Source organism: Phoca vitulina, unplaced genomic scaffold (genome assembly GCF_004348235.1).
Source record: "Phoca vitulina isolate PV1807 unplaced genomic scaffold, GSC_HSeal_1.0 scaffold7, whole genome shotgun sequence".
Classification (NCBI taxonomy): Eukaryota; Metazoa; Chordata; class Mammalia; order Carnivora; family Phocidae; genus Phoca; species Phoca vitulina.
In genome coordinates, this window is record NW_022589710.1 from 61580981 (window position 1) to 61604679 (window position 23699).

General features: G+C 55.6%; 1 protein-coding gene across 1 annotated transcript; it reads left to right on the forward strand.

Annotated features, from left to right (window-relative positions):
- Positions 1-14422: 14422 nt before the first annotated feature.
- On the forward strand, positions 14423-23699 carry CCDC197 (coiled-coil domain containing 197). Its single transcript, XM_032404693.1, has 6 exons — positions 14423-14529; positions 15818-15900; positions 17249-17436; positions 18911-19018; positions 20235-20351; positions 23502-23699. Exons 1-6 carry the CDS (start codon positions 14423-14425, stop codon positions 23697-23699), a joined length of 801 nt encoding a protein of 266 aa, XP_032260584.1.

Below are 23699 nucleotides of genomic sequence, written 5' to 3' on the forward strand. Positions count from 1 at the left end.
ATTTTTATGCACGAAGACCCTCTCACACCCATGCACACTCACCGTGTTGCTTGTGACCGAGGGAGGCTGGTTCCACACACCGCCCCCCCCCCAGACTCCCGGGGACCCCTGGTGTGAGCGGACACTGGGAAGGAGGGCGTGATGTGTCTCACGCCCCGGGGAGGGGGGATGTGACTGTCCCCATTTTACTGCTAAGGAGATGGAGGCTCAGAGACTTTGAGATGCATTTCCCAAATTCGCTCAGTTAGTACAGGGTTCAGATTTTTAAAATTCCTTTCTCGCTCTCTTTGTGCTTTCCCTTTGTCCCTTACTTCCCAGTTTTCCTGGTCCCGCTGACGCCGGCCAGCATCGGCCCCAAACTGCACTGTCATAGCTCCTGGCCTGGTGGCTGAAGAGCGTGTGACCCGGGCACACACCCTCGCCCGCCGCGGCCAGGGCTCTGCTCGGGGGTGGGGGCGGCCGGCCCGCAGCTACAGGGCGCTGCCAGCCGCCGGGCTCCTGGGAGGGGAGCTGGCTCTTCCGTACATGCAGGGCCTGTTCTGTGGCCCCTCAGTCCTCGCCCTTCCCTCGGGGCCCTGGGCCTGTAGTTCCCAGCAGCGCCGGGCCGACAGGAGCAGGTGTTTGCTCTGCAGTGTGACCCAGGAGAGAACCCTCTCCCGTGCCCATGGCCCGGGCCGTCCGGGGCCCGTCTGGCTGAGGGCTGCCGCCTCCCCCGGGGGAAAGGCGGATCCTGGGAGAATCTAAACAGGCCCAGGTTCATGCCTGTTGCCTCCAGGCCCCGGCGACCAGCCCCGCACACCTCCCTCGGCCCCTCTTCTCACTCGATGCCCCCACCGGCGCTCCACCTGTCTGCACGTTCGGGCCCTTGGAGCCTCTTGGACTTGAATGCCCGTTCCCTCCGGCCCTCGGGCAGGCTCCGCAGAGCAGGGGTGCGGGGCGGGGCGGGTGGTGCTCCCGCAGTGTGTCTTGTACACGAAGCAGCTGATTTCCCCTGCTCGGAGCAGGCCCTTCTCAGCTGTCGGTCCGGAGTCACAACGAGCACCTTCCTTGTGGGGCTGGTTTAAGGCTGACATGAGTAACCCCAAGAAAAGTCTAGGGCAGTGGCTGCCTGAGGCAAGTGCTCAGTAACTGTGATTCCGATTTCCATCCTCAAGGCACAAATTAAAGGCCACGAGCCCTACTAAGAGCCAGAAGCCAGCCCCAAACAGAGAGAGGAGGGGGGCAGGGGGCAGAGAGGAGTGAGAGGAGAGGTGGGGACAGCGAGGAGGGGTGGAAGGAGGGATAGGGTCAGGGAGGAGGTGTGGAAGGGGGAGTAGAGGCAGGGAGGAGGGGTGGGAGGAGGGATGGGTCAGGGAGGAGGGGTGGGGTCAGGGAGGAGGGGTAGAAGGAGGGATAGGGTTGGGGAGGAGGGGTGGAAAGAGGAGTGGTGTCAGGGAAGAGGGGTGGGAGGCGGGATAGGGTCAGGGAGGAGGGGTGGAAGGGGGAGTAGAGGCAGGGAGGAGGAGTGGGAGGAGGGATGGATCAGGGAGGAGGAGTGGGGGAGGGGTGGGGGAGGCCTTCCAGCAAAGGGGATGCCCTTCGCCCTGAGTCCTGGCAGAAGAAGCGTGTGTGGGTGGCACAGGTGGGTGCGGGGCAGCTCAGGCAGAGGGCACAGTAGGAGTCAAGGTCCGAGGCACTGAAGCTGGTGGCCCCCTTGGCAAGCACGGGAGATGGGCATGGCCAGGGTGCAGGCTGTGGGGAAGGGCGGACGTGGGCTCGAGGAATTGACGGGGCCGGATCAGGAGAGCCTTGTGAGTCATGCCAAGGGCTTGGACTTCATGGGGGACAGGGGAGAGACAAGGGCAAGTGGTGGTTTGGGATTTGGGTTTGGGGGGTTTTTTTGGCCTACAGAAGACGGACCTTCTCGCAGGCTCATATATCAGCCCAAGGTCAGCATGCCAGGGTGGCGGGTAGCTGCGCCTCTCAGTCAGTGACCGGGTTCCCAGGTTGCTAGCCGTTCCTTAACGCCTGTCACCGTCCGTCCATCCGTCCGTCCGCATGTCTGAGGTGGGGTTGCCGCAGGCTACAGAGTTCTGCAGGCTGGGAAGACCAAGATCCCGGGGCCGGCCGCCCCACGTCTATGCGGACCCCACTCCTAGCTTGTAGACGGCTGCCGCCTCGGTTTATCCTCCCTCGACAAGAGCAGCACGGGGAGGTTTTTAAGCAGTTCAGAATTAGTGTCTTTTCTTTCATTTCTACAGCCTAGTGCAAGGCGCAGGGGCTGGGCTGGGGCCCAAGGAGGGAGGGAGAGAGGGAGAGAGAGAGAGAGAGATGGGAGAGGGGGGAAAGGGGGAGGGAGCCAGCTGTCTTTGTTGAGAAATCCTTGGATAAAAGCGTGTGGTAGACATGACTCCCACCTCATCTGGGGGCCTTCAGAGGAGGTGGAGGACCTCTGCAGGACAGAGTGAAGAATTTGGGCCCAGGGAGGAGGGCAGCGGGAGCAGGCAGTGCGGAGGGCCAGCCCTGTGCAGGTGACCGCCCGCCCGCCTGCACTTCTCAGGGCGGCCAGCCGGGCTCCTGGACGGTGGCTGCTGTAGGGGTGGGGATAGCAGGGGGCTTGGACGGCGGGAGAGCACAGGCATCTTAGCGGAGGGTTTGGATGCAAGGGTCCCGAGAACCTGAGGAGCTTGCAGCCAATCACGGTGATGCCATGCCGGTGAGAAGCCCCCGTGGACATCTGGCCACCAGTGCTTGGCCTTCACTCTGCGCCTCTTGCTGGACTCTTAACAGAGCCTCTTAACGGAGGATTGGGGCCTGTGTGCAGTATCTGCGACTCTGTCCCTGTCCCCGCCCATCTTGGCAAGGAGTGTCCTCTGTACGCATCATCAAGGGGACAGAGCTCAAGGGAGATGAAGAAACCCCGGTTTCCTTTTCTAGACTGAGCTGGCTCCCTCCTTCGCTGTCAGGTCCTGCCTGGCAGGCTGACGGAGTTTTGCCCAAGTGTCCTCGCCCTCTGGCTTTTGACTGAGTCCAGCCAATGGGAGGCCAGGCGGGCAGGACCCAGAGAAAGGGGGCAGGGTATTTATTTCTCCAGTCCCTCCTCTGCTTGGCACCATGGTTCCGACGGGGACTCCATCTGCCATGGCCGTGGCACCTGTCGGGCCAGACTCCAGATGCCTCACTCTGTCTTGGCGCCCTTGACCCCGCCCCCACCTCTACCAGTTCATTACTTCTCTTTATTTACCTTACACGTGTGCCTGTGGTGTTTTGCAGCTGGGGTCGTCAGATAAAATATAGGATGCCCGGTTCCCTTTGAATTTCAGATAAGTAACACATACTTTTAGTATAAGTATATCCTAAATATGGCATGGGACGTGCTCAACATTAAACAATTCCTTGCTGTTTATCTGAAATTCATATCCAATTGTACAGCCTATCTTTTTCTTTCCAAATCTGACCAGTCCTACCTGCAGGGCCCTTGACTGATACACTAACGTGTCCCTCGGGTCATGGAGCATTTCCAGCTACCCAAGTAGAGGAATAGGTGGGTTTGAAACCCTAACACCCTGCCATGCAGAGACAGGATTAGGGGCTGCTTCTTTCTCAAGTTGGGACAGTGGGAGCCTGCCCTGGGGACCAGAAGGTCACCTAAAGATGAGACTGACCCAGATATCTCCCCACTTGTTGGCATCACCGCCTAAAATGTCCCCAGGAGGACAGGCGGAAGCATCCAGGTCCTTGGATGCTTTGAGACCACAGCAGAGCTCCTCCCCGGCTGGCAACCAGGACAAGGACATTTGGAGAGAGAGAGGGCATTAGAAAGATCTGGAGTCCTCCTGTGAACTTTAACTGGGTGTGGAGTCAGATTGAATGCCCTTTCTCTCACTCCTTAGCCATGTGATTCTGGGCCTCAGCTTCCTCATCCATAACATGGGACGGTGATTCCTAGAGGGCAATCTGCAGTGAGATTAAATTAAGGACTGCTCAGGGCACTCACACAGTAAGAAACAGGGTCAGGACTAAATCGAGGTCTGCCCCCTTTCCAACGCCCAGCCTCTCGTCCTCTGAATTAGGAAATAGTTTTTGCTGTAACAAATCCCAAAACATACCATGGCTCAAACACAATAGTGTGTTTCTCGCTCCTGAAAATCTACACACAGCTGCTATTCTTCATCAGCACAGGGCTCTCCACCCGGAGGTGACTCAGGGACCCAGGCTACGTCTGTGGGTGGCTCCACCATCATGTGTGGGCTCGGAGGTGCAAGCAGAGAGAGAGCGAGAAAGATGACACACAGAACATTCTGTCAGCCCGGCCTGGAAGTGCTAGACACTCCTCACGTTATATTGGCTAGCTCGTGGTCCCCTGGCCACTTGTAATTTCCGACAGGCTGGGAAATTCAGGGAAGGGCATGTTCTGGGGCCGATCAGCACTGTGGGCAGCGGAAGCTGAAGCCTGCAGGGGACTCCGGGAGCCAGTGTGGGACCAGAGCCTCAGAGTCGTCCCGTAACAGGAGGCTGAGTGGGGTGTGTATAGTCCTCGCATCGGTTGGTGGGTGAGGGCTGGTGATTCCCTGGCACTTCTGGCCTCTAACGTGGCAAAGGATGCTTGAGTGAGACATGCAGGTGCTCGCAGGTGCCATGCTGAAGGTGGGCACTGAGTAGTCAGGGTGGGGGACCCAAGAGGGGCACCCACCGTGTCTGCTACATGCAGCGAGGTTGCAAGGGATGCTCAATTTCCTCTCAAATGGCCCCTTGAAGGGACAGGCAGGGGTCAGCTCCCAACCTGCAGCGGTGTCCATCCCCTGCGCCCTGGTCCCATGGCTCCCAGAAGTGGGGCCAGATAGCCTGGAGGCAGCTGTATGACCAAAGGGTGAGCACTTGACTCGGAGTCCACTGACCCACTTTGGAACCCAGCTCTGCTGCTTACTGGCTCGAGACCTTGGGCAAGGATGTCCTCTCTTCTAATTCCAGTCCATTCTCTGGTCACTTAATGACACTGGGAGCCCACCGAGTATGTGACCTTGAGTGTGCTGGGCCCTGAGGACACAGGCAGCCCGGCCCTCCGGGGCTCACAGGCACTTACAGCTCTGTGCCGCAGCTGCTTTTCAGGAAAACAGGTGGGGGGCGGGGGGAGTCAGAAAAGCAGAGAGTACTCCCAGTCCCTCCTTGGAGAGCAAGTTCTGTTCCTCGGCAACAGAGCTTCTCCCCAGCCCCTTGCCTGCTCCTGGAAGGGCGTGCATTCCAGCGAGCTCCCTATGCCGGAGGCACCCACAGGTTCCCCCTGTAAAATGGGTGTGCTCACTGTTCCTTGGCTGAGACTCTGGCGAGGGGAGAGAGCGGGAGGCCTCCGTATTTTGCAGGGCCTGCTGCAAGATGAAAATGCAAGCCCCTTGTTCAGAGATCATCAAGACTTCCAAGGCGGCAACGGCAGAGCCCGAGACTCAGCTTTCCTGAGTATGGGACCCTGTGGGCCTGCACCTCCGTGAGATCTTGCTGCGAAAAAGATTTTGTAAACTGTGAAGGACAGAGCCCGTGGGAGAGGCGGTGATCAACTGAGGACAGAGGGAGTCTGAACGGGACAAATGGTACCCACCCTAAATCCAAGCCCGATCCTTTGGCCAGAGGCACTGAGTCAGACTGTCCGTCCTCAAAAAGGACCAGCTGGTCCTCTGACCTTGGCCAAGGCCCAGCCACCCTGTTCCCAGGTCAGAGGGGTTGGCAGCCTCAGGACCGGGAGGCACAGATTGTCCGAGAATTGCAGGCTGCGTTTGGTGATGCCCAAGGACGCCCAGTACTGGGAAGGCCTCTCAGGGCCTGAGGACCAGCTGCCCAGCCCCGCACCACGCCCCACCCAGGGAACATGCTGCTCACAGTGTGGTGCTCCCGCACATCCAGAAGCCACCGGTGCCCCCAGCCCCCAGCATGCTCAGCGGGGTTCATAGATGGCCCTCCTAGGAAGCCCGTGGGATTTCATCTGGAAACACTCTCCTGGCTTTGGGATGCTTAGAATCAGAAGGTCGAGTGATGGCCTTGAAATCCACATTGACCTTGCTCCTCACGCCTGGGAAGTCCCGAAAGCCTCTACAGTCCAGCCTCAAATTCTTAGCCTGTCTCTTACAGTGTTTCCTGTCCCTGTCCAGATGTCGGGGTTCTTGGGGTCCCCTAAGGCTGAACTCAAGGCCCAGGCTCTTCTCTGCAGCTGCTGGGGAAGAATCTGCTTCCAGGCTTGTTCAGATTGCTGGTGGAGTCAGTTCCTGGCAGACGCAGGACTGAGGTCCCCGTCTGCTCGTCGCCAGTCAGCTGGGGACTGTTTTGGGCTCCCCCGTCTTTGCTCCATGACCCCTCCATCTCAGCCAGTGAGAACCTCCCTCACCTTGAATCTCTCTCCCATGGGAAATCTCTCAGGATCGCTCTTCCCCTACCAGCGAGAGAAGATTTCCAGGGCTCCTGCCATTAGATCAGACCCCCCGAGGGGCCTCCCCTGTCTCAGGCCCACTGATCAAAGCCTTAGTTACATCTGCAAAATCATGGGTGGGCCTGCCCATCATAGTCCCCGGCACTGGGCTGGGGGGTCAGAGCAGGATCTGGTCTCCCCTCCCACTCCCCCTCACCCTGTCCCCCTTCTTCCTTGTTTTCAGGATGCAGCACTGTTCTGGTCCTCCTCCCCTCTCGCTGCTGCCCCTGCTTGGTCTCTTTCACCGTGTTCACCCAACACCATGAAGACTCCCTTAAAAAAGGATAATAAAAAAAGTGCTGGGTCCAGGCCACCCAGGGAGCTGGCAGAAGCCACCCCAGCCAGGGACACTCAGCCCCCCCACTCCAAGGCTGCTCGTGTCCCAGAGGCTTGGGGCCCCAACCTCCTCTGAGCTCGGCATATGGTCAGGTCACCCGCGGGGGGACTATGGAAAGTGCTGGGTCTTGTCCACGGGGAGGGTCAGCTCTCACAGCTAGGGGTGAAGATGGGGTGGGTGACCCAAACAGACTGGCCCTTTTGCCAGCTTGGCTGAGAGCATTCAAGAGAGGGCCTGGCCTTCACTAGAAATGTCTTCGGACCCGAAGGCTGTGGGCCGGGCACTGGGCAGAGTAATAGGAATAGGATCGGCTGATTTTTGAGCACTGTCCATGTGCCAGCTGTTAAGTCCACGTGTTTACCAGCTAACTTAGTTCCCACAGGTACTTATGAGGGAGGTACTATCATTAACCCCATTTTACAGAGGAAGAAACTGAGGCTCAACGAAGTTAAGGGACTCGCCCAAGGCCAGACAACTCATGTATAGAGCAGAGCTGCCAAGGGACATCACGTCTGCCTTCAGTGTCCCTGCCACACCAAAACAGGCTCAATCAATCTGTGCTCCTATGTTAATCACGTGGTGGTGAGAGCCAGAGACCGTGTGGGGGGCGGTTGAACCAGGACTAAAGGAAGGACATTGTGGGAGATACATCCGTACTCTGCGTAAGGAATGGCAGATGTTCTAGCGGTCAGAGTGACCCAGAGGTGGACGAGACTACTTTGGGAGGGGATGAGCCGCCTGTCATTGGATATATGCAAGCGAAGAGGCCACTCATTTTCTGAGACTCTGCTAATAACAGACCCTATATTGAGCACCTTACGCTCAGCCGTCTTTAGACCCTAATAGCTGCGTCACATAGGCATTGCTGTCCCCGTTTGCAGATGAGGAAAGCAAGGCTCGAGGACATTACGTGACTCCTTGAGGGCTCTGCAGAGGGTTAGTGGGGAGGGGTGACTCACACGCAGAGCCGTGTATCTCCAGAGCTCTGCCTGCCCCCACACGTCTCCTGAGTGCCCGCTGGGTGTCCAGTACTATTCTCCTAGACACTGAGACTCCAATGGGGGACACTTTCATACCAGGCCTGGCCGTCATGGAGATCACACTCCAGGAAGACGATCCAGAGTAATGAGAACTAAAATCAAACTCAACGAGAGTGAGGGGAGACCAGGGTTGTTCGACATGGTCAGGGAAGTTCACTCTCAGATGGTGGCATCTGAGCTAGCCTGAAAGGCAGGGAGGAGAAAGCACCATGAAGGGCTAGGAGAACAGTGCTCTGGGCAGAGGGAATCACAGGTGCAAAGGCCCTGGGGTGGGTCAGGGGAAAACTAAGACTAATGTGGGAGTAATGGCCACTGTGGACCATTTAGGATCTGGTCAGCCAGGGTTTGAACTTCATTTGTAGTTACTGGGGGATTTTTTTTTTTAAAGATGTATTTATTTATTTTAGAGAGAGTGGAGGGAGAGGGGCAGAGGGAGAGGGAAACCTTAGGCAGACTCCATGCTGAGCGTGGGGTCAAACTCGGGGCTTGATCCCACAACCCTGAGATCATGACCCGAGTCGAACCCAAGCAAGAGCCAGATGCTTAACCACCTGCGCCACCCAGGCACCCCTGGCGGATTTTATAAACAGTGGGGTGCTACAGCCAGCTCATGGCAGCTCATGAGAGTCACCTGTTAAATCTTCAGGACTCCTGCAAGCAGGACCATAAACTATTAGTAGCTTGAAATCAGCCATGGTGGAGTGGTTATGCCATGGAAATCCTGGCTTTGCCCCCTGGGCAGCTGATGGTCAAACTTTTACCTGCATAGCACTGGTTTGGGGCAGAGAAATGGGGAGGTTAGGTTTGCTTTCGAAGGAGAGCCCTCTGCGGGGTGGAGAATGGCCTGCTGGGGACAGAGCAGCAGGAGGGCCAGCAAGGAAGGCCGTTGTGTTGGCCCACGTTGGAGAGAGGAGGATTTGGACCAGGGTGGGCCAGTCAGTGGATTTGTGGGAGAGGTGTGATATGAGTCTAGGTCTGTGGGCCCCTAAGTCCATTCTGTCCCCTGCACCCCAGTGTTTCCCCATGTTGCCATGAAAACGCTTGCTGGGGACTGAGAGGAAAGGTTAATGCCGTCCCTGGCTGCCCCTCACTCAGCCCTAGGTGCCCCAGGTCAGGGCAGCCCCTTCCCACGCCTCTTCTCAGGAGGGCGGTTCCTCCCAGATGCAGCAGGTGGGAGTGAGGGGAGCCAAGCTGTTACCATCATAGACGTCGGAAGGTCCAGCCCCCACTGGATCCCCTGGGGCCACAGCCAATGTCTCTGCCCTCCCTCCCAGGAGGACCCAGTCTTCAGAGAGCTGCCCCAAAGGGTCTCAGAGAGTCTCAGGACCTGCTGGGGTAAATCCCCCGCTCTCGGACCTGAACCCTGTCCGGGTGCAGGGTAGGGAGGAGGGCAGAAGCTAGGCTGGGGGCCTCAGAAGAAGAGCCATCATCGAACTGCTTCCTGGGCCCTGGGCGACTCTGGTTCTCTGCCTTCTCAGTCCCTCGGGTGGGAGGCAGGGGATAGGAACAGAGCTCTGAGATCCTAGCTCAGTAAGGGGGTGGGACGCTAAGCAGTGCCGGGTCTTGGCAAAATTCAGGCAGAATTACTAGGCCCTGCTTGTCTTCCTTGCGCCCACCCCCACCCAGAGCCACACCCCCACCCCCCACCCCTGCTTACAGCCACACCCAGGCTTCACACACACTGCGCCCCTTCCCTTAAGTCACTTTGCCAGCCAACCCCCGCAGCGAGGCTCCTAACAAGGGTCCTGTGCTGGGGGGTCACCACCACTGTAACCCGAAGGGAGTGAGGACAGAGGGCCAGGAATCAAGACTAAGGCTGATTGAACACCTACGTGCCAGGTGCTTGCTGTTCTCAGAGTTACGGTGGTGGAAAAGTCTGCCCTCATCTCCTGCCCCTAAAATAAGGCCTACAAATTTCATTCATAGCCTTCTAGACTTTCTTCTATGCACGCACGCACACAGACACACACGCACACAGACACACAGACACACACACACAGATTTTTTTTTTTTACAAAAATGAGATGAAGCTAAGCGTTCTATGTAGATTATGTCATTTCATTCTAGGTACTGTAATTATCTCCACTTTACATTTATTTACTTTTTATTTATTTATTTATTTTTTTAAAAGATTTTATTTATTTATTTGAGAGAGAGAGAATGAGAGACAGAGAGCACGAGTGGGAAGAGGGTCAGAGGGAGAAGCAGACCCCCCGCTGAGCAGGGAGCCCGATGCGGGACTCGATCCCGGGACTCCAGGATCATGACCTGAGCCGAAGGCAGTCACTTAACCAACTGAGCCACCCAGGCACCCACATTTATTTACTTTTTAAAAAAGATTTTATTTATTTATTTTGAGAGAGAGAGTGAGTGCATGACACGGGCGGGGGGGGGGGGGGGATTGCGGGCGCGGGAGAAAGAGAATCTCAAGCAGGTTCCATGCTGAGTGCAGAGCCTGACATGAGGCTCAATCTCAGGACACTGAGATCACGACCTGAGCTGAAATCAAGAGTCAGATGCTCAACCGACTGAGCCGCCCAGGAGCCTGTTAGTTTCTGAGGCTCAGAGAGGTTATGTACTCTTCCGAAGGTCACACAGGCGGTGGCCCTGCTTAGCTGCACAGCCTCACTCTGCATCCTGAGCATCACTTCTGGCTGGCCAAGGGCTGGTCTTGTCCCTCTTGGGGACATTTGGGGCTGCAGGGCAGGCAGGGTTGGAATTCTGGGCCGAAGGCCTGATCTGGCCATCCCTTTGCTGCACTGGGAGACGCAAGCCCTGGGGTCAAATTCCAGCCCCAGGAGTCCTTGTTAAAGCTTAAAAAAATGGGGTTCTATTGCCATTTAATTGTGTCTCTGCCCTTGAAGCGTACCCCCAAGTCCCAAGGTTCCCAGCTCTCTGGAACAGACAGCCTTGTCTTGGATTTACCTCCCCCACAGCCCAGGGGAGAGAGGAGATCTGGGGGGTCTGAGCCCTGGCCCCTCACCAGGTGCATCCCTCTGCCTTTCTCCACCTGGATCTTCTTTTGTGGTCTAAAGTTCCTGGCAGCCTCCGATGCTTCCCCTAATCAGGAAAGGGTGGGGTCTACAGCCTGCTGGGTGAGGGTAGGGTTGGGAGGAGAAGAGGAAGAGTCAGAGCCCAACAGAGGCTCTGAGGCGGACTAGGGGGTGGAGTTTGGAAAGGAGCAGGGGTAGAGTTAACTAATAGGTTCTGGAATCTCTAGGCATGAGGTCAAATCCCTGCGGGGCAGCTATGCACCCGGCCCATGCTCAGAAGAGCCCATAACTGGTTTTGTGTCCCCCCACTGCTGTCTTGAAATTCTTAATTTTTTAAATCAGGAGCCCATCACTTTCAGGTCTCACTAGGCTCCACGAATTATGGAGCCCATCCTGCCACCAGTTATTAGCCAGGTGCCTTGGCAAGTTGCTTTGCCCCATAGACCCTCATTGTCCTCCTCTGCAAAATGGAGCCATGCTTCCACGACCTTGGAGGAGCTTTTTGAGAAGTAAATGAGAGACTCCAGGCAAAGCGCCAGGCAGCAGTAGATCCAAAATAGCTGTCAATCCCGGGTAATCATGGCAGAATCGCTCTTTAGGGCCTGGTAGGGAGAAATATTCCCAGAGCCGCCGCAGTCTGTCTCCCAGCCTTGTGTGGGTGTGGGACACTTGAGGCCAAAAATAAAATCCTTACTGGGAAGTAAATTGTTCCATCTTCCCCACACCCCCCTGCTGCCTGTGGCCACACTGGGTCCGGTCGTTTAGGGCCCTAAATGAGAGGGAGATGCGGTCCTAGGGTTTTTGAGCCCCGGGGAGAGAGGAGGTCTGGCCAGGCTGTTCCTGCATCTTTTTAGGGCCGGGGGGAGGGAGAGGCATCTGCCCTTGACAGGTGAAGATGCAACGCCCAGAGGCACTAATGGGGTCTCTCCGGGAGCAGTCCCCCTCACCCATTTAGAGTTGTAACTGTAAAGAATATCTGGGTGACATTTAAAATATGTCCTATGTCCTGGCTTGTGGGATCCCCACTGGATCAGTATCCAAGTCCCAGCAACCCAAACTCCCGGACTTTCTAGATTAACAGCTCAGCTCAGCAATTTCCCAACAGCGAGGACTTGGGCAAGTTTCTCTCTGGGCCTCAGTTTCCCCACTGTGAAAGAACAGCTCTGACCTCGTGGCATGCCACATGACATTAGAAGTGTCCTGACAAATGTTTGGCTCACCTCCACTCTGAGCCCGAGGGCACGCTCCAAAATGCCAGTCTGACCAGGCCACTCCTTCAGCTGGGACCCTCCAGCGGCTTGTTGTCTTCAGGATAAAGCCCAAGCTCCCCGGGCTTCCCTGAGCCTCCGTGTGCTGAGCCCTTGCTCAGCCTCCATTGCCCAGCCTCCAGCCAAAGGGCCTGGGATTTGCTCTGGGAAACTTCCAGCCCCCAAAGCAGCGCCTATGATGTGACTGTCAGTCTAAGCCAAGGGGCGGGCACGTGACCAGGCTCAGCCAATTGGGTGCCTTCTCTAAGGACCTTGATTCTTGGGGATGGAGGGGCTGATGGCAAGGTGTAGGGGAGGGCTCATTTGGGGAGGTATCCCCCTGAGTTCCTGCTGCCTGGATCTCCAGGGCTGCCCTGAGCCTTGGGTTCCCCAGGCCTGGGTCTTTAGCTCTTCTGATTCTGTGGCCTCCCTCCTACCTTCCGCAGATGCTGTTGTTGCCCAGAGCAGCCTGTTAGTTTCTGTTGCAGGCAGCTGGAGAGCCCGGCCCATACACCTGGTGCCTGCTGACGGCTTCTCCAGCCGCAGCCACACCACCCCTCCCCGGCCTTCACCTCTAAGCATCTGCCTATAGCTCCCACAGGCCACGGATGCTATTTTGTGGCTCTGAACCTTGGTCCCACCTGTTTCTTCCGCCGGGAATACGCTTCCCACCTTACTTCCTGGCCCCTTCTTATCCTCAGGAACCACCTCAGACATTGTTAACTCTGCGGGGGACTTCTTCCAGCCCTCCTCCCACCCTCCCAGCAACCCCCCAGGCCGGTTCTGACTCTCTGGGCAACCCTGAACCCCAGACATCTGTGTGTACCAGCATTCCCCATGCATGAACCCAAGGCCAGAACCTTCGTGTCTCAGTTGGTGCTCATCAGATGTTTGAGAGGCTCTAGAACCATGGAGGGCAGACAGAGACAGCTCCCTTGAGACCTGCTCAGGGACTCCTGGGCAGGCAGGGACTGACTCCATGGCCGTGCTGATGTGTGTGTCCCGGCATAGGCCCCAATCCCTGCCCCTGCCCAGGGGCTCTGACTGAATGGGGGCCTTTGTTGGGGAAGGCCTGGACAGCTAGTTGGGGTATCAGGGATGGGCACCGGGCCCAGCTCCCCCAAATGCCATAGGCCCAGCAGCTCCAACAGCAGGTACCAGGGCCAAGCCAGAAGGCAGGGGCAGGTCCCAGGTTGAGGACCTGAAGCCTCCTTCACCTTGCCCCCTCCCCTGCCCTGGGCCAGGTGTGGTTCTGAGCCACAAGCAGAGCTGAGCCTTATTGGGTTGTTGAGGGCCCTCGCTGGGGAAGGGCTCGAGCTACAGCCACCCACAATCAGGTAGAAGGAGGTAAAAGGGAGAGTCCTGGGACACGCCAGTGGGATCTCGGGAGCGCACAAAGTGGGGGCCTTAAGAATGACCTCTACCTTGCCTATAGTTGACCAGCCTGAGAGAAGGGACAAAAAATTGAGACCCCCCCCTTGGGGTCACCGATGCCTCTCCCCCTTGTCCTTGGGAACTGAACCAGGGAGGCAGGGGTAGGCCACGGAGAAGGTGGCCCTCCATTCACAGGTGGGTCCTGCAATGGACACATCATAGGACAGAGGCCAGCATTATGATGTCACGGCCCGGAGCCAGTGGTTTTGAGCTCCTGGAGCTGTGAATGAGTCACCTGGGTCCCCTCCTCCTTCCCTATGCTCATGTCCAGTGTCTGATGTTCAGGGCTGGAGAGACTGACCACGCAACCTCTCCCCTTCTCTCCCTGCTCCGCCCCTATGCTGTGGCTGGCCCAGCAGATGGCCAATGAATGGCAGGCTTAGGGAGACTTTCTTCTCCTTTGGGCCATAACCGGGAACCAGACTTAGGCAAATGGTCCAGAGCTCTTTGCCAGGCCGTGTGGAAACTACCTGTTAACTAGGCCACCTTCCCAGCCTGACCATGAGCTCATTCAAAGTGTCTGCCTCAGCCTCCATGCTCCTTTGATGAGCTCTCTACACGCTCAGAGTATGTGATGTCACTGAATGCAGAAATGGGTGGAGGGCTGGTGGGTAGGATAGGCCACCAAGGTGTCCCCACTGCTTTCTGAGCCAGCCCCTCGCCCTGACCCTGGGGCTCTCTCCTGAATGCTGTGAGAAACCAGCACCTCTTGGAAGACCCCAGACATTGGCTTCAGTGAGCCTCAAGTCCAGATCCAGTCCTGCTGTGTGTCCCTGAGCTGGTCACAGGCCCCCTCTGAGCCTCTGTTTCCTTTTCCACGAACTGGGAACGTGACCTGGCTTCCGGGGACTGTTGGGAAAGTCAGGAGAGAAAGTGCTGACCAGTTTTCCCGCCTGGCCCAAGTGGCCCTCGTCCTCCCGCTGGGGTGGTGAGGGGCGATGCTGGTGGCCGTGGACGCCAGCCAGGGGGCAGGCCGGAGCGTTAGCAGCGACAAGGACAGGGACCTGCAGGTGCTGTTACAGGAACTCTGCGAACTCCAGGCAAAGTACGAGAGGTCCCAGGCCCAGCTGTGGCCCTGCCCCAGGCCCAGTGGCGTCCTCACTGGACTAGGTGGCTGGGACTGAGCAAACATCCCTGAGGGCCAGGCAGGGAAGGGACAAGGAGGGAAGCAATCCCTGGAAGTAAACAGGAGGGGCAGCCGTGGGGAGGGGGTGGAGGGCTTGGCTCCTGCTCCCCGAGCTCAGACCTTGGGTCCTCCCAGGCCCTCTGTGGGCTTAGTCTCCTGTCCTGGAGGCAGGGCTGTGGGTGGCCATCCCCTGCACCTGTCAGCTCAGCCCCTCTAAAGTCAACCCACGAGGCTGTCCCCCCTCTCCCCGCCTCGGAGTGGAGACCTGGGTCCTCACCCTCCGGGCAGCCCGTCAGTTTCAGGCTGCCCATAAAAGCCTGAATCAGATGCAAAAGGATGTGTCTGTGAGCAACTTTGTGGAGAAAAGGTCCAACCCTTCCATCAGATTCTATTCGGGCTTCCCGACCCCACTAAGGTTGGATGCCATGGTGCGCAGGGTCCGCATGGTATTTGTGGGGAAAGGTGGTTTTTCCCTGCATTTTTCAGGACCTTATGAATGGAAGCGGGGCCTGAGAGGCAGAGAGACCTGCCCTGGGTCCCTGAGCAGTCACTCCCAGAGCCCACCACAGTCCCGCGGACCGGGGCGGGTCCCACTCTGCCTCTGCCCTTGACGGCTGACCTTGACTGGGCACAGAGCAGGCGACCGACTGGAGACTCTGCTTGCTCAGGGGCTCGCCTAAGAGTCAAGAATGGCTGGGCAGCAGCACGCAGTTGCCTCCCCTCCCGGGGGTGCTGGGGTCCCCAACCCCAGACTGAGTGCTCGCTATGTGCTGGGCGCCCCACGCATGATCCGGGCCAGCCTGTGAGGGAGGGGCTCTGGTTACTGTCGCTACACATGGGCTAGCAAGCACAGAGGTGAAGCACCTAGCCAGGTCACCAGCTGGTGGGCGGGGGTGGGGGGGGGCTCAGGCCAGCCTCTAAGGGGGCCTCCACAGACCCCCCACCCACCCCACACCAGAAGGACTGGACTCCCCTCTCCCTGGTGCTCCTTCCTCACGCCTGACCACGGCAGCTCTTTGAACTGTTTGTGGCTCAGTCTGCTCAGCAGGAAATGGGGTGGAGAGGCTTAAGTCAGCGGCCCGCTGATGGGGGGGTGCGCCCGCCCAGTGCAGGTCTGAGCCGGAGATCCACGGAGAGTGGCCTTGCAAGAGCTCACGACCTGGGGTCCTCCAAACCACGTCTTGCTGTCACTGAAATGTCTCTGCAGGCGGAGGAAGCTGAAGAGAGAGGTCGAGAAGCACAAGCTTTTTGAAGACTATCTGATAAAGGTCCTTGAGATAATCCCTAAGGGTATGTATGCCGCTTCGTCTCCACGGCCACCTCTCAGCCTTGGGACTAGGGCGCGGTGTGAGCCTTGACCTCATCTGCAGAATGAGGACCCACAAAGGCCGATGCCACAGTGGAGAGACAGGGCACAGGGACCGCGCGAGCCTGCCCGGTGAGCCCGGGCCCTGCCAGTGCCGCGAGTGTGGCCGGAGGCAAGTTCTCGAGGTGCTGGTGTCCGATCTGTAAAACGGGGACAAGACCGGTTATGCAGATCGGATGAACTCATCCTTCATGAGCCTGTGGCGCGGTGCCCGGCATTCAGCTAACACCCAGTACGTGTTAGCTATGATTGCCATTATTTTGTGTGTCTTTGGTTTTGGTTTTTTGTTTTGCGATGATCAGCTAAACTTACACAGACACCAGAAATGGGCTTTGTGTTTGTTTTACCCTGATGAGAACTGGAGCCCGCTGTTGTCAGTGCCAGAAGCTTGTTAGGAAAGGGAAGGGGGGTCAAGCGTGAATTTTTATCATCATTATCTCAACGTCATCAATAATAAGAATAACTATTACCATTTATTAAGTTACCATTTATTAACGACTATTAACTAACTTTGTGCTAACCTCTTTAGAAAATCTTTTTTACCCCTCTCTATGAGCTTCTGAGAATTGTGTTACCCAGGCTCAGAGAGGTTAAGGAACTTGCCCAAAATGCCCAGCCAGGAAGTGGTAGGGCTGGGTCTCAGACTCTGGTCGGACTTCAGAGCCGCTGCACTAAATGCTGTGGAGCGATGAGAGCCCCCCAAACTGTCCTGGATGTCAGGGAAGGCTTCACGGAAGAGGTGGCCTCTCATGGGGCTCAAATGAGGTCAGCAAAGGGGAACGGTATTTCAGGCAGAGGGAACAGCACCAACGTAGGCTGGAGCCAGAGCCCTGCATGGTGAATTTGAGGATGTTGAGTTCCAGTGGGCTGGAGCACCAGGACATGGCAGGGGTTGCTGGGAGATGGTGACTGGAAGGTTGAGCAGCACCAAAAACTTTGAGCACCAAGCCAAGGAGGGGTGAAGGCTCCGGGTCCTTGGGGACTGTCTCCTGTCTCACTGGGCCTCCTGGCTCCAGAATCTGGGTTCTCGGCTGCTAGGGGACCTTTCAAATGTTAATTGAAGAGGCCGGTGGTGGGTGAGGGGGCTGGGCACCTGCTGTCCTGGGCTAAGCCCCGCATGGGTTGGCTGGCGTCTCTCAACTGTGGGCTGGCAGCTGGAATTGCAGAGCCGCGGCAGAAGTCCCATCCACATCGTTGGCATCACCCCTGCAGGGGCAGGTGAGGGCTGGGCTCTCTGTGCCCACCCACTCCGTCATGGCACTGTCTTCCTAGGCCACAATGAAGGGGAGAAAACAGAGGAGCCAGAGGTGGTCCTGGTGGAGACCATGGTGGAGCACTATGGGCAGCTCTTCACAATCAGCCAGGACATCCAGAAGCATCTGGAGGCCTTCTCCGAGATGAACCAGGTCTTCCACCAGAGGCTGGAGTCTCTAGAGGAGAGCCACAGGGCTCTTATCCCGGTAACAGCTATCTGCAGCCTGGTCTCTTGCCCTTAGCCCATAGGACTGGGGGCAGAGGGGCCCCCCTTCCCTCTGCACCTCGGGGGGGAAGGCTCCGAGCAGCGGTGGGCTGCAGAGAGGGTCTGGGTGGGCCTGTCACTCCAGAGCCTTGTTCTGTATCCCCTTCTCTCCCTGTCTGCTGGTTGACTTGGGGTTTCTCCTGAAACTTATGCTTATGCTCAAAAGGTGTTCTTGGTGGTAGAAAAGCCATGAGTTCTAGATTCAAACAGACCGGGTTCCAATTGCACTTCACTCTCTGACTAGCTGCATGACCCTGGGCAAGGGTGACCCCTCTCTGAGCCTCAGTTTCTCTGTCAAATGGCAATGCAACCTAGCTCATAGGGTGTCATGAGACACGGAACAGTGCCAAAGTGCGTGCCCCAAGAAGTCACCTCTCTTTCCTCTTTGGTTAATCTTATAATACATAGAACTTTTGCCAGGAGGGCCGGGCATTCCAGCCAGGAGAAAGTGCCCAGGCAAAGGCATGGCAGGATGAATTTGCATGCTGCAGCTGGGGCCTGGGACCAAGGAGGGGAAGGGGACAAGGAGAGGAAGGCTGAGGATGGCTTGATTCTTGCAAAGGATCAGGGCGTGATATTTGCAGCGAGTCTCTGCCCCCTAGTGGCCGCACTGAAAACCTACATGACTTTGCACCTTTTTACCTCTGGAGAGCCAGACCCTCTATGATTGGGCAGGACAGAGCGAGACACAGTTTACCTGCTTTATCTTATTTAAATCTCACCCCAGCACCTGGAGCTAAGTGCTTTAATTCCTAGGCCTGAGACAAGGGGAGGTGAGTGAGGTGAGCATTCAAGTGCTCGTTGGACCCCATCTTTATTTAAAATTTTAATATTTTGTCCATCATGGATGCTTTGTATTAACTTTGATTTTTTTAAAAACATTGGATTAAGATACTATTTATCTTAATTAATTTATCTTCATTTTAAGCATACGCTGAGTTTTTCCACCCCATCTTAAATTTTGCACCTTAGACCCAGCTGTGCTCTTCTTCCCATTTTCCAGGGGAGGAGACTAAGAGACAGAGAAGTGAGGACACCTGTGTATGTCCCGTGTCCAAACTCACGCCCCATGGGGCCTCGCGGTGGGGTGTGGCCCACACAGCCCTGTGTGGAGCAGGCTGGGCCACGGGAGGCCGTCCACAAGGGCACAGACTCTTGGCTCTGGTTACGGGAGGAAGAGGGGCTCTGGGGGCCGTGAGCCAACATTCAAACCCCAGTCAGTCTGGACATGCCCTTTCGGGCCTTTCCTGGTGCCTTGAACAGCTAGAAGACCCAGAGCTTTCCCCTGCGCTCACCCCCATCATGGCACAGACCCCGCCCCCGCCCCGGGGCAGTGAGCTCCTCGGGACCAGGCCCAGGGCAGATGCCCCAGCAGACTTCGCTGCACCCCGGTGACGCAGCCTCTCCCATCGCAGAGCCTCAAGATTCGGCTGTGTCAGCTGCAAAAGCGATGTCATCACGAGCAGAAGCGGTGGGGGCAGTTGGGACACCGTGTCACCTCCCAGGACATGGACAGCTATAATGTGAGTCCGATCTGTGGGATGGGGGTAGGGTGGGGGCAGGGCTGGGGGCTGCTGTCTCCTCAGTAAGCATCACCCCCCACACACTCACACACACACCCCACTTACCTCGCCCTGCTGACTGTCTGCTTCCAAAGGGCTTCCCGAAGATGGGGCAGAAACTACTTTACAGATGGGAAAACTGAGGCCACAGAGGGGCAAGAGACAAGCTCTGCCAAGAACCAGAGCCGGGATCCCCAGCCCCGTCCCAGGGCTTGGCATAGCTGGGTGCTTACCCAGTCCTTCTGTGATGCTTGTGGTTAATAACAGAACAGTGGCATTTAAGTGAGTTATGCACTAGCTGCAGTAATTCATACGTCTCTGTGATCATCCCAGGCAGTGCTTAGCCCCCTAACCCAGGACAGGCACTTCTAAATGTTGGTGGACTCTTAACCTGTATCTATTTCACAGATGAGAAAAATAATATTCAGAAAGAATAAGTCATGGCCAAAGTCCATGACCAGGGGCCAGGATTTCTGGGCTTAAGCTCTCCAGCTGTTCCTTCCTGGCCTTTGGAATGGGGACTGGTTACCCTCTGGCCCCTGGGTCCTCACTAAAACCAGAGCCCGTGCCCTCCCAGCTGTAGGGGCTGCTGGGAAGACACCAGGAGCAAGGCCTGGGGCACACTCCACCTGGTCAGAGTGTGGTCAGCAAAGGCAGGGGCTTCTCAGTCCCCATGCAATCTTAATTTGGAAGACATGAGGATAGGGATCTACATGTTGCTGACCTCCAGCCAAGGGGCTTAGAGAGGGAGTGGATTGGCCACTATTTATAGAGCCCCTTCTGGATCTTTCTCTTCAAGATGGGAAGCAAGGCTGCCACCGCTGGCCACAGCCCTGAAGACCTGAAGTCTAGGACTCCAGTGCTGCCCAGAGTGAGGAGCTCCAGGTTCCTCCATGACCCTTCCCAGGCCCTGCCCCAGGTGTGGACCACAGGTGTCTCCAGCTAGGAGGACCCTCTGGGAAGTTAGTTCAATGTCCCTCATGGCAGGGGAGGATGCTCAGCCCTGGGGTGGGAGGGACTCAAACAAGGCCCTCTGGGATTGCAGCACAGAGCAGGATGAGAAGGTGGCTTCTCTGGCCTGAGTGAGCTGGGGATAGGGGGCAGGGGGATGCTGGGAGAGGACCAGAACCTCTTCTTCCTCCTCCTCCTCCTCCTCCTCCTCTTCTTCCTCTTACAGAACCAGCTGCTCGACTACCTGCAAATGGCCATCAACAACATGGTCCGGCAGTGCTCCCCCTCTGCCCACAGCACGCCCAAGAGCATGGGCCTCTTCTCTAAACTCGACCTGATTCAGGTGAGGCCTCCCTGCCACCCCAGGCTGGTCTCCAGCCTCAGCCTCTCCTGAGCCTCAGCTCATGGTGCATTCACATTTAGCCCCCATGAGCCTGCCCCTCCATGGCTACACAGACTCCTGGGGCAGTAGGTCTTGGGTCTCTATTAGTCACTCGACAAACTTGTAATGAGCTCCCATTTGGGGCAGGATCAGAAGCCGGTATAAAGAAACTCCCGCCCTACCTGGTCTTTGTGGCCCCACCCTGGTACATCACACACACACACACACACACACACACACACGCGTGCGCAGTGTACACACTCACGCGGACATTCATGTGCTTTCTACACACCTAACAATACACGTGAAACATACACAGAAGCACCTGCAAACACACGGAGATGCACACAGTGAGTGCATTTACACTCACGTGTGCACTCTGAGAGGACACATTTCAGTGACTAAGGGAGCCTCGTCAGTTGAAACCTCAGACTCTCGGTTGAGCCCCCTGAGCTTCCCCTTCTCACTGCCCCCCGGGACCAGCCCCCCACCTGCCATATGCTGATGCCGAGGTGCAGAGAACGTGTTTCTGACTTCTGACCTGCCTCTGACTTCTATTGACCGCAGAGCACGTCTTTTTTTCTTTTCAATAATACCTTTACTAGGCTGTAATTCACATGCCATAACATCTCCCCCCTTAAAGCATACACTTCGTGTTTTCAGTTCAGTCAGAACTGGGCAACCATCACTACTACCCAGAACATTTCTTCACCCCAAAAAGATAACATCTTGCATCTGGTTTCTCTCACTCAGCATAATGTTTTCAAGGTCGATCCGCGTCATAGTATCAATCACTACTTCATTCCTTTTTAGGGCTGAATAATGTTCCACTGTGTGGACCAGTGGATCAGTTGATGAACATCTGGGTTGTTTCCGGGGTTTTTGGCTGTTGTGAATAATGCTGCCATGAACATGCACGTACGGGTTTTAGTGCGGACATAAATGTTCAGTTATCTTGGCTAGATACCGCTGAGAGGAATTGCTGAATCCTATGGTAACTGTATATTTAACATTCTGAGGAACTGCCGAACTGTTTTCCAGAGTGGCTGCATGATTTCACAATCCCATGATCAATGTGTGAGGGTTCCAATTTCTCCACATCCTGTCCACACTTGGTATTGTCTGTCTTTCATAATTCAGCCATCCCAGGGGGTGTGAAGTCATATCTCACTATGGTTTCGCTCTGCGTTTCCCTGGTGACTAATGACATGGAGCATCTTTCATGTGCTTATTGGCTATTTGTATCTCTTCTTTGAAGAAATGTCTATTCAGATCCTTTGTCCACTTTTAAATTGGATTATTTGGCGTTTTTTTAATTGTTGCATTCTAAGATATATTCTAGATAGAAGTCCTTTATCAGACATATGTGTTTGCAAATATTTTCTCCCCTTCTGTGGGTTGTCTTTTCATTTGATTGTGTCCTTTAAAGAACAAGAGCTTTTAGTTTTGATGAAATCCAGTTAAGCTATTTTTTTCCTTTGGTTACTTGTCTTTAGGCATCACATCACATTGCAAAAACTATAATCCCAAGTCATGAGGATTTACACCTAAGCTTTCTAATAAGAAATTTATAGTTTTGCTCTAATATTTAGGTTTATGATCCATTTTTAGTTAACTTGTGTATATAGTATGGGATAGGGGTCCGATTTCATTCTTTTGCATAAAGATATTCAGTTGTCCTCATACCATCTTTTGAAAAAAACCTATCCTTTCCCCCTTGAATTGTCTCCTCTCCCTTGTCAAAAATCAATTGCCTACAGGGCGCCTGGGTGGCTCAGTTGGTTAAGCGACTGCCTTCGGCTCAGGTCATGATCCTGGAGTCCCGGGATCGAGTCCCGCATCGGGCTCCCTGCTCGGCAGGGAGTCTGCTTCTCCCTCTGATCCTCCTCCCTCTCATGCTCTCTGTCTCTCATTCTCTCTCTCAAATAAATAAATAAAAAAAATCTTTAAAAAAAAAAAATCAATTGCCTACAAATGTGAGGGTAAATTTCTGGACCTCAATTCTATCACATTGGTCTCGATGTCTATCCTATGCCAATACCACACTGTCTCGGTTACTGGAGCTTTGTAGTAAATTTTGAAATGGGGAGATGGGAGTCCTCCAACTCTGTTCTTTTTTTGAGGTGGTTTGACTCTTCTCATGGGGCATGTTTGTGTCATGACCTGAATGAAGCTCAGTGGCCGGGTGGGTTTCAGGCATGGTGTGACCCGAGGCGCCCTGGATTGGCCAGGACTCGTCCTTTCCATGCTCTGCTGTCAGCCATCCTCAGTACTGGCTTCGTTCTAGGTCACAACTTGCTCTCCTGACTTGAGGCAGGCTCAGTGGCGACGTTCAAACACAGGATGCTCAGTTCCTCGGGGAACACCAAAGGGGCGAGTCCCTGCCCCAGGGTTGCCGTGGCAACAGCCCACAGTCAGCAAGCCTGCCTCTCTATTGAGAAGGACTTCTCACAAGCTCTCAGACAGCATCAGGGCTGCTCCGCGGCCCAGCTCCAGGGACACCATTCACGTTGTTGGCATCCCCTGGGGCACAACTCATGTTATTCATATTCACATTGTGATATGAATGATGTCGTTTTCAATAAGGGCACATTTGTCTAAATAGTCACAGCGCATTAATTTCATCTTCCTCCCGAGAAAAAGGAAGAAATTACACGGTGATGTCAAGGGGTGCCAGGGGTCTCCTGCAACAATCACTCAACCAAGACTTATTGAGTCACCCACATGTGCTCAGCATTGTGCTAGGTAAAGAGCTGGAGGTAGAAGGTCCTTGGGAAATGAATGCCTCTCAGAGAGGGAGGCTGGGGGCAGTCAGGGTGGGCTTCCTGGAGGAAGCAGCGAAAAGAGGCAAGCAAGCACATTCAGGAAGCCACGCCAGGACTTGGACTCTGTCATCCAGCTTTGCCACCCCTGGGCTGTGCAGCTCCAGGCAAGTCGCTTAACCTCTCTGAGCTGCAGTTGGCACATTGGCCAAGTGTCATTGATACCACCTCCTTTGCAGGGCACTTGTGAGAGTTAATGGAAGTGTAGGTAACCTCCGATGGTGCTTTGGTCCTTGGGACGGGATGTCAAAGCACCGGGCAGGTGAGAGAGATTTCTTTTTCCTCCCAGGAATTTATGTTGGACAAAATGGAGACAGTGAGATATATCTCACTGCTCACGGAACCTCGAGTATGCTGGTCAGGGGATAGTCTCAAGAACCCCAGAAGATACCCCAGATACTTCAGGAAACGCCCAAGGGATCAAGATCCGGTCCCCAGAACTCCCCTTCCAGGCACCCAGACTTCAGAGTACCCCAGCTCGAACTGA